This window comes from Myotis lucifugus, unplaced genomic scaffold (genome assembly GCF_000147115.1).
Source record: "Myotis lucifugus unplaced genomic scaffold, Myoluc2.0 scaffold_831, whole genome shotgun sequence".
NCBI classification, from domain to species: Eukaryota; Metazoa; Chordata; class Mammalia; order Chiroptera; family Vespertilionidae; genus Myotis; species Myotis lucifugus.
In genome coordinates this window covers 88,552-101,214 of record NW_005871879.1, presented here as the reverse complement: position 1 = coordinate 101,214, position 12,663 = coordinate 88,552, and the positions used below count along the sequence as shown (strand labels likewise).

The 12,663-nt window shown below is 42.6% G+C and overlaps 1 protein-coding gene across 1 annotated transcript in view; it reads left to right on the top strand.

The window, feature by feature from the left end:
- LOC102436850 (cyclin-Y-like protein 1) overlaps nt 1–9,237 on the top strand; it is a 43,310-nt gene extending 34,073 nt beyond the window's left edge. Inside the window, exons 6-9 of the mRNA XM_014448442.2 lie at nt 199–318; nt 4,639–4,805; nt 7,819–7,984; nt 9,127–9,237. Coding sequence (XP_014303928.1) covers nt 199–318; nt 4,639–4,805; nt 7,819–7,984; nt 9,127–9,237 — 564 coding nt within the window. The remainder of the gene's footprint in view (nt 1–198; nt 319–4,638; nt 4,806–7,818; nt 7,985–9,126) is intronic.
- Nucleotides 9,238–12,663: the final 3,426 nt, after the last annotated feature.

The following is a 12,663-nucleotide window of genomic DNA, read 5'->3' as shown; positions in this document are numbered from 1 at the left end:
ATTCTGAGGTTGTGCCTGTATTTATCTTTATTGCGTGTCAATATTCAGTCACTGTTTTTTAAGGTCCCATTATTTATATTTAAAAGGCTAAAATACATGTCACCCAATCAAAATAATTTTAAGCTGCACATGGCACAAGTGGAAAATGGTTGTTACAAAAGTACTTAATATTTTTCTTCAATGGGTACTTTCTTTCAGGAAGAAAAGGTTCCTGAGGAATTCTTTCATCATAATCCTGATCCCGAATCAATTTACAGATTTATTCGACCTTTCTTCATTGCCTTTAAGGCAACAGGAGGATATGCCATAACAACATTGGTAAGATAGTTCTTCTTTCAGAACTTTATTAAGGGAAACCTATCAAAGGATGTAAAGTTCACACACTTGAGCTTAATAATCACTATGATTTAAAATGTCCTTGCTTTTTTCACCACAAAGCGATTGCTATCAAAGGCAGCAGGAGGGAGAGGTTTCCAATTTCTCCCTCCAGGCCTCAGGAGACATAGGCACATGCAGTGCACACAGGCATACATACAAGGTGTGCTGATGGGGCAGGATGGGGGCAATAACAGAACTTTCTGGGCCCCAGGCAGTGACAGGTTCAGTGTAGGTCTAAGCTGAGTCGCAGGTTGCATTCCCCAGGCAGTTGTAATGTGTGTCCTGACTGAGAACTAGAGCCCTAAGTTCTCTGTTCCTTGGATGATGGGTGTTCATCCGTCCTTGCTGTCCTCTTGTGCCTGCCTGTGATGTTTCCAGGATTCTAGTGCCAGTAGGACCTGAAAGGGCTTTGCTGGTTGTCTGCTCAGCTACAGCTGTGTAAGGGGCTCTGTGTCATTCATCCAGGCTTCCTGTGGAAAGAGTGTGTCATTTGGAATGAGAGGTCCATTCTCGTGAGAAAGAATGGGGATTGTATCACTCCTCCCTCGGACAATCCTAAAGGGGAAAGTCTCCTGCTTGGTCTGAGGGAAGAGTACTTAGTGCAGTGCCTCCTCCATCAGTTTTCAATCAGAATTTTGGAGAGGCTGCCTGTGCTGCTGAATAGAGACCCCTCAGTGGGCACTGGATTAGACACAGGCCTTTTCACGGAGCTGCCAGCCATCTGGAGTGCTGAGCACAGCTGATCAAAGGCGGGAGTGGTGCTCCCACTTGAAGAGCTAGGGAACTCAGCAAGGAGAACATCTGGGGTAGAAGAGGGTGAGTGCTTTTCAAACACATTAAGATGATGCACCTGTGAGACAGAGGGGCATCTCTAGAGATCATCCTACTATATAAAAACCCTGAGTTCATCATAACCGGGGGTTCAGCCAACCGAAAGTCAGTCCTACAGTCAGCACTTGGTTGCCGTGGTGACCCAGCACTGACTGCTGCGGCTGCAGGCACTATGACCCAGCACTGACTGCTGAGGGGAATGCAAACCAGGCCCAGAGAGAGGCCTGAAGAGAGAAGCAGGGTCTGATCCATAGCCTGTGTGGCAGCTGTTGATCAACACTTGCCTCTCTCTTTCTCTCCAAGCCGGGCCAGCAACAGCACCTCTATTTCTCTCCAGGCCTCCACCGGGGCTGCTCATCAGTGCCGCACTTCTGAGCAGGCTCTGTTGATAGACCCAGAGACGCTGACTGGCATAGAAACTGACCAGTCAGAACCAAATCTGGGTGAAGTGTGAGGAGCCAATGGCTGCCTAGGAAGCAGAGCTTTTGATGCTGATTGGCATAGAAAGAGACTAGTCAGAACCAAATTGGCCAGCAGAGGAGGGCAGTTGGCAAGATCAGGCCAGCAGGAGAGGGCAGTTAGGGTGATCAGGCAGTCAGGCAGAGGCAGTTAGGGGCAATTAGGCAGGCAGGCAGGCAGGCAGAGGCAGTTAGGGGCAATCAGGCAGGTAGGCAGGTGAGCAGTTAGGAGCCAGCAGTTCCAGATTGTGAGGGAGATGTCTGACTGCCAGTTTAGGCCCATGGGATTGGGCCTACTCTGGCAGTTGGACATCCCCCAAGGGGTTCCCGATTGGAGAGGGTGTAGGCTAGGCTGAGGGAACAACCCCCTCCATGCACGCATTTGATGCACCAGGCCACGCGTTTGAATATATGGAATTAGAGCATGAATCTGAGCTACTGGCAGGGAATTAGTATTAGCTATTCCAATACCGAGAAAATGTGTGAATAAAAAGTGCATGGAAGCAGGAAGAGTAGCAAGAGCAGGTATTTAGTGGATATTTATGGAATGAGCAACTTCTTGTCAGCATTGAGCACTTTGACCTCACTCTCTTTCTGGACCCTCCCTTATCTTCCTTCTATTTTATTGTTTCTCCCTGTTTTCGATAGCACCCTAAGCTATGCCTGATGATTTCTCCTTCAGAGTTGAGTCCTTACAGATCTAAGTGCAGAGGATAGAGGAGAGCCATGGTTGAATAAAGTGTTTGCTTTTATGGAGCTTCTGTCCTAGTGAGGAAGAGATAAATATTTCTTTAACTGAGTGTTGTTAAAAGGTGAATATCTCAGGTAGTAGTAAATATCACGAAGGTACAGCAGGGTGACGTGATATCATGCTGAGAGGGGCTTGCTACTTGAGAGAGGTGATCAGGAAGAGCCTCTGTAAGAGATGACATCTGACCCTGGCCTGACTGAACTGAGGAAGATGAGGAGCTCTGGCGTTATGTGCAGAGGGAATAAGTGCCAGCCTCTGAGACGGGAACTTATACTTGGTATTTGAGTAAGAGTGAGGTATGGCCAGTGTGGTCAGAGTGTGGAATGAGGGAGAGAATGTAGGTCATGTGGACCTAGAAGGGCAAGTGCTACCTGATTGGCCTTGCAGCTTGCAGGCCATGGGAGAAAGTGACATTTTTATTTGTTTGGTGGAAACACTTTGGCAGAGTTGAGCAGGGTGGGGAAGTGCTCTTGATTACAAAAGCTATCCAGGCTGCTTTCGGGACAATGATTGTAGCTGGGAGTCTGATTGGAGGCCAAGAAGTCAGGGGCAATAACTGACATGGGTGAGAAGTGACAAATAGACTAGGAAGCAGACTCACTATCAGTGACAGGCAGCGATAACAAGAGTTGCTAACAGTTTGCAACAGGTCAACTCATTGGACGTCTTTGGCCAAGCACCTAGGCAAATGGCAGTGCCCCACATGACATTAGGGAATGCGTGGGGAGTGGGGAGCTGGGGTGAAGAGCTCTGGTTTGTATGTGCACACGCACCGATGACCTTAGCAGTAGTAGTTTCAGTCGAGTGACAGTGCCAGGGGCAGACTACAGTGGGTGAAGGAGAGAGTGGGAGATGAGAAGCAGCTTCAGGGCATTCACTGTGAGCAAACAGACAGGAGGCAGTCTAGGGATTGTGGGGAGTGGGATGGGTATCACATAAATACATTCATATTGGAGAGAATCTCTGGCACAGGAAAGTGTTCAAGAAGAGGTAATTGTGGGAGGTGTTTTTCAGAAGTGGGATGGGATTGACTTCACTGCTAGAAGAGTTTCAGTGAGAAGAGAAATCTCAATTCCACTGACACAGGAGGGCAAGTGGTATAAATGAATGTGCAATGGCACATTCTAAATCTGTAGAAGTGATGAAGGAAAGTTGAGTGATTTCCAATGTTGTGTATGTCTCTAATTATTCCCAGAAAGTTGACAGTTGAACCTTGTAAGGAGGTTCATTCATAGGATATCTGGGAGCATTTAGCTTTGGAAGATTGGTGCAAACTTTCACTAATAACACATAATGTTCAATAACCTTTTGCTTTCTAAAATACAGTTGGGTTTTAACACCTTTGGCTAATGTGGGCTGTCAATCTGATAACCTCGGACAGTAAACATACTCTTCTTCAAAGAACCCTTCGACGTAACAGCAAATCACAGCTTGCCTCTATAATCTTTGCTTAGCTGTTAACTTCACCCAGTTCTTTGTAGAATCGACATGTAATACATGTGAAGAAATCATGAGATCTCACCAGCTATCTGGCAGGTTTAGAGGAGAACCAGGGAGATAGAGACTGGCAGCTCTGCTACCAACTGAAACCAACAGAACTGACCAAGCTTCAGGTTGTGTAAGACAGAGATGGATTTCACAGAATCCTGATGGAGATGTAAGGCTTAGGGGATATGAAATGTCTATCCTTGGTGTGCGTGTGTGTTTCTTACAAAGGCACTAAGTCCAGGAATACCTGACAGTTGTAGAGACCTGCCTCAGACACACCTGTTTGCACGGCCTGTCCTGCTGCACCACACAGCAGCCACTGGGGGGGACTCTCTTTAAAAAAAATGTTTTTAATCCTCACCAGAGGATATTTTATCCATTGATTTTCAGAGAAAGTAGAAAAGAAAGGGGAGGAGAGGAGAAATAGAGAGAGAATCATCAGTATGAGAGAGAGACATCTATTGATTGCCTCCCGCATGAGTCCTGACAGGGGCCAAGAGTGGAACCAGCGACTCTTTGGTGAGCAGGCTGGAAATTCACCTGGGAAAGTAGGCAGTAGAAGTGTCTGATTTGCAACTGTTTCTTGGCCTCTGGCTTTGGCTGGCCAAGCAGTCTCTCTAGAAGCTATGAATAAAAGGCATGTCAAAAACTGATGAAATCTATCATTCCTGAAAGTTCTTATCACAGCACTTAAACTGAACTAGAATCAAAAACCAGTGTTCTACTTTGCAGGTTTACATAGAAAGACTTTTATCTTATGCTGAAATCGACATTTGCCCATCTAACTGGAAACGCATTGTTTTGGGAGCGATTATTCTGACATACAAGTATCTGCACGATGAGGCTATGTGGAATTTTCACTTCTTCTCATTGCTAAGGGGCATTACAATCAAGAACTTGTGAGTTTGCAAGATTTTGATGAAGTTTCAAACCATTTTCGAATACCTTATTTGCCCCCATAAAGTTTACAAAATAAGAAATATTTTGAAAGGTTACATTGTGCAGAGGACTGAACTAGGCATAAAATTACGTACATTTTTCTATCCATATTTGCTTTGACATTTCATACTCCTCATTAATTAGTATGTCTTCATGTGTTATTATTGTAATAATCTGTGTGATAACTTGGTATATTTCTCTGGTAGCAAAGTTTGTAGAAGCTCAGATTCAAAAACAACAGTAATGTAAATACCTTCATGCCTTTCTTAACGCTTTCTACCAGTTCAGGTTTTTATTCCCCCATTTTCAAAATTTCATTTATTTTCAATAAGACTTTACATTCAATATCTATATATAAAGAAAAGCCTAAGCGACCGGCTGCCCAGCCAGTAGTTATGATGTGCATTGGCCACCTGGGCAGATGCTTAACGCAGGAGTGATAACCATAGGCGTGGGAACATGGAACAGACTGATGAATCTCAGAGAGAATGGGGGAGTGGGAAGTGCAGGAAGAGATTAACCAAAGATCTTATATGCATACTAGAGGCCCAGTGCACAGATTCGTGCACTGGTGGGGTCCCTCGGCCTGGCCTGCAGGGATCAGGCCGAAACTGGCTCTCTGACATCCCCCGAGGGGTCCCGGGTTCTGTAAGAACAGAAATCTGTGCGACGGGCTTCTAGTTATTTCATATTAGTCTCAGGTGTACAGCATAATGGTTAGAAAATCATGTGCTTGGCGAAGTGTTTTCCACAATATTTTTAGTACTGACCTGACACCATGCATAGTTATTGCAGTATTATTGACTCTCTTTCCCATGGTGTAATTTATATCCCCTAACTGCATTGTAATTGCCAGTCTGTACTTCTCAATTTCTTCACCTTCTTCACCCAGCTCCCCCAAACCTCTTCTCCTCTGGCAACCATCAAAATGTTCCCTTTACCTCTGAGTCTGCTTCTGTTTTGTTTGTTCATTTATATTGCTTTTTAGTGAAATCATGTTATTTGTATTTCTCTGACTGACTTATTTCACTAACATTATACCCTCTAGGGCCAACTATTCTCTCACAAATGGCAGAAATTCATTCTTTTTTATGGATGAGTCATAATATTCCACTGCTTTTTTATCCACTCATCAGTTAATGGGCACTTGAGTTGCTTCTACAGCTTAAGGATTATGAATAATACTGCAGTGAATATAGGGTGTATATATCCTCTCAAGTAGTGTCCTGGTTTTCTTCAGATATATACCAGGGTAGAATCACTGAGTCATAGGCAGTTCAATTTTTAATTTTTGAGGAACTTCCATACTATTTTCCACAGTGTCTGCACCAATATACCTTGCCACCAAAAGTGCACGAGGGTTCCCTTTTCTCCACATCCTTGTCAGCACTTGCTGTTTGGTGATGATAGCCATCCTGACAGGTGTGAGGATATCTCATTGTGGTTTTAATTTGCATATCACTGATGATCAGTGATGTTAAGCATCTTTTCCTATCTATCAGCCATCTGTATGCTCTCTTTGGATAAGTGTCTTTTCAGGTCTTCTGTCCATTTTTTAATTAGATTTTTCGTATTTTTGGTATTGAGCTGTATATGTTTTATAGAAGTTGTTTAGTTATGTATGTTTTTTATAAATTTTGAATATTAGACCACCTATTAGATATATCAATGTCACATATGTTTTCCCATCAGTGGGTTGTCTTTTTATTTTGTTGATGTTTTCTTTTGCTATACTAAAACTATTAGTTTGATATAGTCCCAATCCTTTATTTTTTCTTTTATTTCGCTTGCTCAGGGTAATCTATCAGCAAAGCACTAAGAGAAATATTCCAGATTTTAGTGCCTATGTTTTCTTCTAGGAGTTTTATGGTTTTGACACTTACATTTAGGTTAACAATCCATTTTGAGTCTATTCTTGTATATGGTGTAAGAAGTGGTCTAGCTTCGATGTTTGAATGTATCTGTTCAATTTACCCAACATCATTTATTGAATAGACTGTCTTTATACCGTTGAATGAAGTCTCCTCTTTTGTCAAATAGTAATTAAACATATAGGTGTGGGGTTATTTCTGGGCTTTCAATTTTGTTTCATTGATCTATGTTTGTTTTTATGCTAGTACCATGCTGTTTTGATGACTATAACCCTGTAGTGGGGTTTGATATCAGGTAGTGTGATACCTCCAGCCTCTTTTGTTTTTCTCTCAACTGCTGTGACTAACTGTCCAGGGTCTTTTGTGTGTCCGTATAAAACTCTGGATTAGTTGTTCTACTTCTGTAAAAGATGGCATTGGCATCTTGATAGGAATTTGGTTGAAAGAGATTATTTGAGGTGGTATGGACATTTTAAAGGTGTTAATGCTTCCTGTCCATGAGCATTGTACATGCTTCCATTGAGTTGTCTCTTCCTCAGTTTCTTTTTTGGTGTCTGATAATTTTCCAAGAGTTTTCCCCTCAAAGATAAGAGTGGTGGTTCTGAATGGATCCATTTGTTGCTGTGGTGATGTGCCCAGTCCTTTTGTTGGCACATCTCTATTTTACTAATCCCCTTCCTGCTATCAGCCTGGTGAAAATGTCTGCAAGTTCTTCAGGGCTAAGAAACAGCATACATCATTCCTTTCATCTGAGCACTAGAGTGGAGCCCTGAGAGTGAGCAAGAAGAATAAACCTACAGCTGCACTAATGGGACTCTGATAATTGAGCCCCTAGTCAACAGCTGTTGTGCACAAGAGACATAACCTCCTTCCCTTTGTCCCAAACTCAAAGTCCTTCCCCTTGTCCCAAACTCAAAGGGGACCACAAATTGTTGAGCCTTGTTTTCCTGGTTGAACATTAGTGTATTAGCCCAGGTTGGTAGCCTTTATTTGATTAAAACTAAACTCAGAGCCAACCTAGTAGCTTAGAATGACAATTTTGAAGAGAACCATGTTGACTAAAATTGCCCTGTGGTGGTTTTGTGTTTTCCTTCTTCCCCAGAAATGAGTTGGAAAGGCAATACCTATGTCTACTGCGGTTTCGTCTGTATGTTTCTACCAGTGTCTATGCCCAATACTATTTTGACCTTCGGTCCTTAGCAAGTGACCATGGATTGTTGCCTATTGCATTGACTCCTCTTCAAAAAGAACGAGCACTGAACCTAGAGGTAAGGCTGTGAAATCACAAAGTGGGGTTTTCTGTCAGACTCAAAAACCAGTATCTGTGCATAAATCATATTATGTAGAGACTAGGAAAATGAAAACCTGTTTTAAACTAACACATTGAATAAGACTTATTAACTCTCTCACATCATATTAGCAGTATTTTTATGGTGTATATAAGAATCCTACATTATAAAAATTACCTTTTCTGTGACCACGATTCAGAATAATTTAAATCCATTTTAAACTTTGATGGTTTTTTTGAAACTGTATTCTATTTTATAGCCATACATGAATAATTTCCTACAATTGTATCATTAATCATATCTACAACCATATTCTACTTATCACTCTTAACTCAGTTTGCAAATTCATGTCTTTTCTGTATAGATCACAGTTCAGTACCTTCAGTTTGATAGACAAAAGTAACCTGAGAGAGAGATACTTAGATTGTAGAATATGTACTTCAAACACTGGGTGTAGAAAGTATATGGGTTTTTAATGGCATTTGTAAAGTATGTGCGACAAAGTAATATTTATGGCTTATGAATTCTGGGGAGTATACAACAAAATTACAACTAAAATGGACAGTTTTTGTGGTACTTAATAGTCCTTTAGAGTGCGTCTACCTTAATGTGCAAGTGAAATAGTACCTTGATGGGGCATCAGTCACTAGACCTTTCGAGCTTTCAGTAAGATACAGCACATGCCAGCCTCATTAAAATTTGCTTAGAGTAAATGCTAACTAATGAAGATTGGATAGAATGTAAATAGCTGAGTAAACAATGACATTTCACAACTGTATATTTATTATATTTAAGGAACCAAGTGTACAGACAACAGATGATACTGTTGTGAGGAAGACTGTCACACCTTTGACATCTTGAAAAAACCCAAACTTTAACAAATTCTAAGTTCCCCTTTGCTGTGTCAATCTAATCAGAGTCCCTAAACTACTTAACTTCGTGGATGAACATAAAATAGGATCCCAAGGACCATGCAGTGTATACGCAGCTCTCCGAAGAGGCAATGACCATAATCCATATAAAGAATTAGGACTGTGTGGCTATCAGTGATGCTTTCTCTGTGAAGGCTGCAGCTCCTTTATTTTGAATGTACCTGTGTTCTATCTCATGTCTCCCCCTAGGCCATTGCCAGATATTGTGAAAACAAAAACCTGTGCAGGGTGGCCATAAAAAAATCTGGCAGCTGTGCTAACCTTACTGATGTGCAGCGTGCCCATGCCATCTTATCTTAAGGAGGAATGAGGGCTGTGACATGATGAGCGCCTCATCTGCAAGGACTGGAGAAGGATCACTGCTCCTGCTCCAATCCCAGATAAGTTCTTTCCTTTTAAGGGAGACGGGGGTGGCGGAAGGGGGGGTATTGACATAATGAGTATCTCACCTACCAAAACAAGTACTGTTGAAATATAATATTCCCTATTCTGGCAAGTTTAGTATTTCCTCTTAAAAATAAGTTAAAGGTTTTAACCTGATGAGGATCTTTTTTAGCCTATGCTTAATTTAGGATCCTTAGTATTTTTCATATCCCTTTGATTATTTTTATTACTAGAGGATATTACATTTGTTTAATTTTGTTTTCAGTTTTGGATAAAAAGGAAATGTCTCTCTTAAACTTTTAACAATTTCTAGTTAACCTGCCACTTGACATTTTCTTTTCAGCTTTGGTCCTCTCACAGTACCTATTTCTGTATACTAGTATAGTTTCAAATGCTTTAATGTTTACTTTAATAATGTGTAATGTGGAAAATGGATTATTTTACAGTAGAAAATTCCTTAAATATTGTTTATTGCTTCCTAGTGCAAAATGGCTACTTTTTTAATATATATTATGTGCTGTTTCCTTTCCTCCTGAACCTTTTAGACATTGTTACCATATATGAATTACTTTAAAATAATTTTAATTATGAGTTTTCATTTCAGTTTTTCTGACCTTGAAGATTTCTCTTTCTTTTTAATTGATGTCAGAGGGAAAGGAAGGGAGAAGGAAAGAGAAAGGGAGAGAAACATGGATATGTGAGAAATATCTACCAGTTGCCTCCCATCCAGTGTCTGGGACTGGGGATCAAACCTGGCACCTGGGTATGTGCCCTGACTGGTCACTGAATCCTGGACCCTTTGGTGCCTGGGAAGACACTCCAATCCACTGAGCCATCTAGCCAGCGTGAAGATTTCTCTTTCAAAGAAATTAAATAACAACTATTCTCAATATAAAAATCATATATTCTGTGCTCTTTAGCCTTTGAAAATTCTTGTGTAACTGGCCTTAAAACTGCCACAATGAACTAGTGAAGTGTAGATTTCTGGTGGTACAGACGCTGGATACAACGGGTGGCGGTTCTGTATTACTTTCTAGGACCGCCTTGCTAGCAGGTATTTCCAAGGGCTTATATTATATAATACATACCATTAGCTATCATGTCTAGAAATTGGTTTTAAAGAAATTAGACAACCAATATCTAGAAAGTAAAATTTCATTGTTTGTGATCTACATCTTGCTTTCCCTATTGGACTGTCTGTGTTGCACTACTGCCTTTTTGAGTTAAAATGTGTCTGTGATGTCAGCATTTTCTCTCCTAACTCTGCAGTTACAATGGCAAATTATAAAAGCACATTAGCAAGGAAGAATTTTAAAAATTGGAACACTTCCATGATGTTTCTTCTTGAGTCTTTTCAAGCATAACGTTTCAAAAAATTTAACATGTTTAGAGTTGATAATACAGTTGAAGAAAGTGAGTAGAAAATATTCACTAGGCTAGGATGTCAGTCAAAAGGGTCATTAAGATTGAGTTTAAATATTTTCCAGGTTTTACTGGGTTGCATATAGGCATATTTAATATTTCATTAAAGTTATCAGAATGTTGGCAGGAATAGTTGAAGTATTTAAAATTTTTTGTAAAGATTAGGTGCTTAAAGCCAGTCTCTATATTAAAAAGTAAGGAAATAGTAAGATCTTTTATTGTAACTTTTTTTATTAGTATCTTAGTATATACTGCATAGTTACTGTGGACAGTGCTGTAAGATCCACAGTGATAGATTAAAAGGCTTCATAATACATTAAGTTTGCTACTTCAGTAACTAATTCAGGTGGGGATACTACACTGAATTCCCCTTTGAAAAATATAGTTTCGTACTTTTTCAATTTACTTTGCCTCATTTTTAAAGTGGACATGAATAAAATGAGATTTTAAATTTTTTATATCGTGGTAGACATTTGAAAAGTTTTGTTAACTGAAAATATGAGAATTTATCTTACATGTCAACATGTGATCATGATTTAAAAGCCGGGCCGCGTGAAGGAGGCATCCCGGGACCAAGTAGCTGCCTTGCCTGCAGCCGTGATCGTGATCCTGATCGTGATAGTACTCAGAAATTAAGGCCACAGGCAAGGCAGCACCCTGGGTCCCAGGAGCCGCCTCACCTGCGTCCAGTGATTGAGATCGGAAAGACAGACCACAGGCAAGGTGGCACCCCAGTTTCCAGGAGCCGCCTTGCCTGTGGCCCATGATCGTCATTTGAAAGCCCGAACACAGACAAGGTGGCAACCCGGGACGCACGAGCTGCCCTGCCTGCAGCCGTGATCGTGATTTAAAAGCAGGACCACAGGCAAGGCGACACCCCAGGACACAAGGGGACCCGTGATCCTGATCATGATCAGAGGGCCGACCTCAGGCACGGCGCACACCGGCACCCAGGAGCCGCCTTGCCTCTGGACCTTGATCATGATCGTGATTTGAAAGCCGGGTCGCAGTCAAGGCGGCACCTCGGGTCCCAGGAGCCGCATTGCCTATGGCCCAAGATTGTGATTTAGAAGCCGGGCTTCAGGCAAGGCGGCACCCCAGGAAACAAGAGCCACTGTGCCTGCGGCCCGTGATTGAGATCAGAAAGCAGGACCACAGGCAAGGTGGCACCCCGGGAAACAGAAGGTGCCTTGCCTGCAGCCGTGATCACGATTGTGATCTTGATAGTACTCGGAAATTAAGGCCGCAGGCAAGGCAGCAGTCTGGGTTCCAGGAGCGCCTTAGCTGTGTCCAGTGATTGAGATCAGAAAGACAGACCACAGGCAAGGTGGCACCACGGTTTCCAGGAGCCGCCTTGCCTGTGGTCCTTGATAGTGATTTGAAAGCTGGAACACAGGCAAAGCAGCACCCCAGGACACAAGCGAACCCGTGATCCTGATCATGATCAGAGGGCCGACCTCAGGCACGGCGCACACCTGGACCCAGGAGCCGCCTTGCCTCTGGACCTTGATCATGATCGTGATTTGAAAGCCTGGACTCAGGCATGGTGGCACCCCTGGTCCCAGGAGCCGCCTTGCCTGTGGCCCATGATTGTGATTTAAAGCCGGGCTTCAGGCAAGGGGGCACCCCAGGACCCAGGAGCCGCTGTGCCTGCAGCCCCTGATTGAGATCTGAAAGCAGGAACACAGGAAAGGCGGCATCCCAGGAATCATCAGCCATCTTTCCTGTGGCCCAGGATCGTGATCATGATCAGAAAGCTGAGCCCAAGGCCAGGCAGCACACGGGGTCTCAGGAGCCGCCTTGACTGTGGCCCATGATATTGATTTGAAAGCCGGGCCACAGTCAAGGCGGCACCTCGGGTCCCAGGAACAGCCTTACCTGTGACCCAAGTTTGTGATTAAGAAGCCGGGCTTCAGGCAA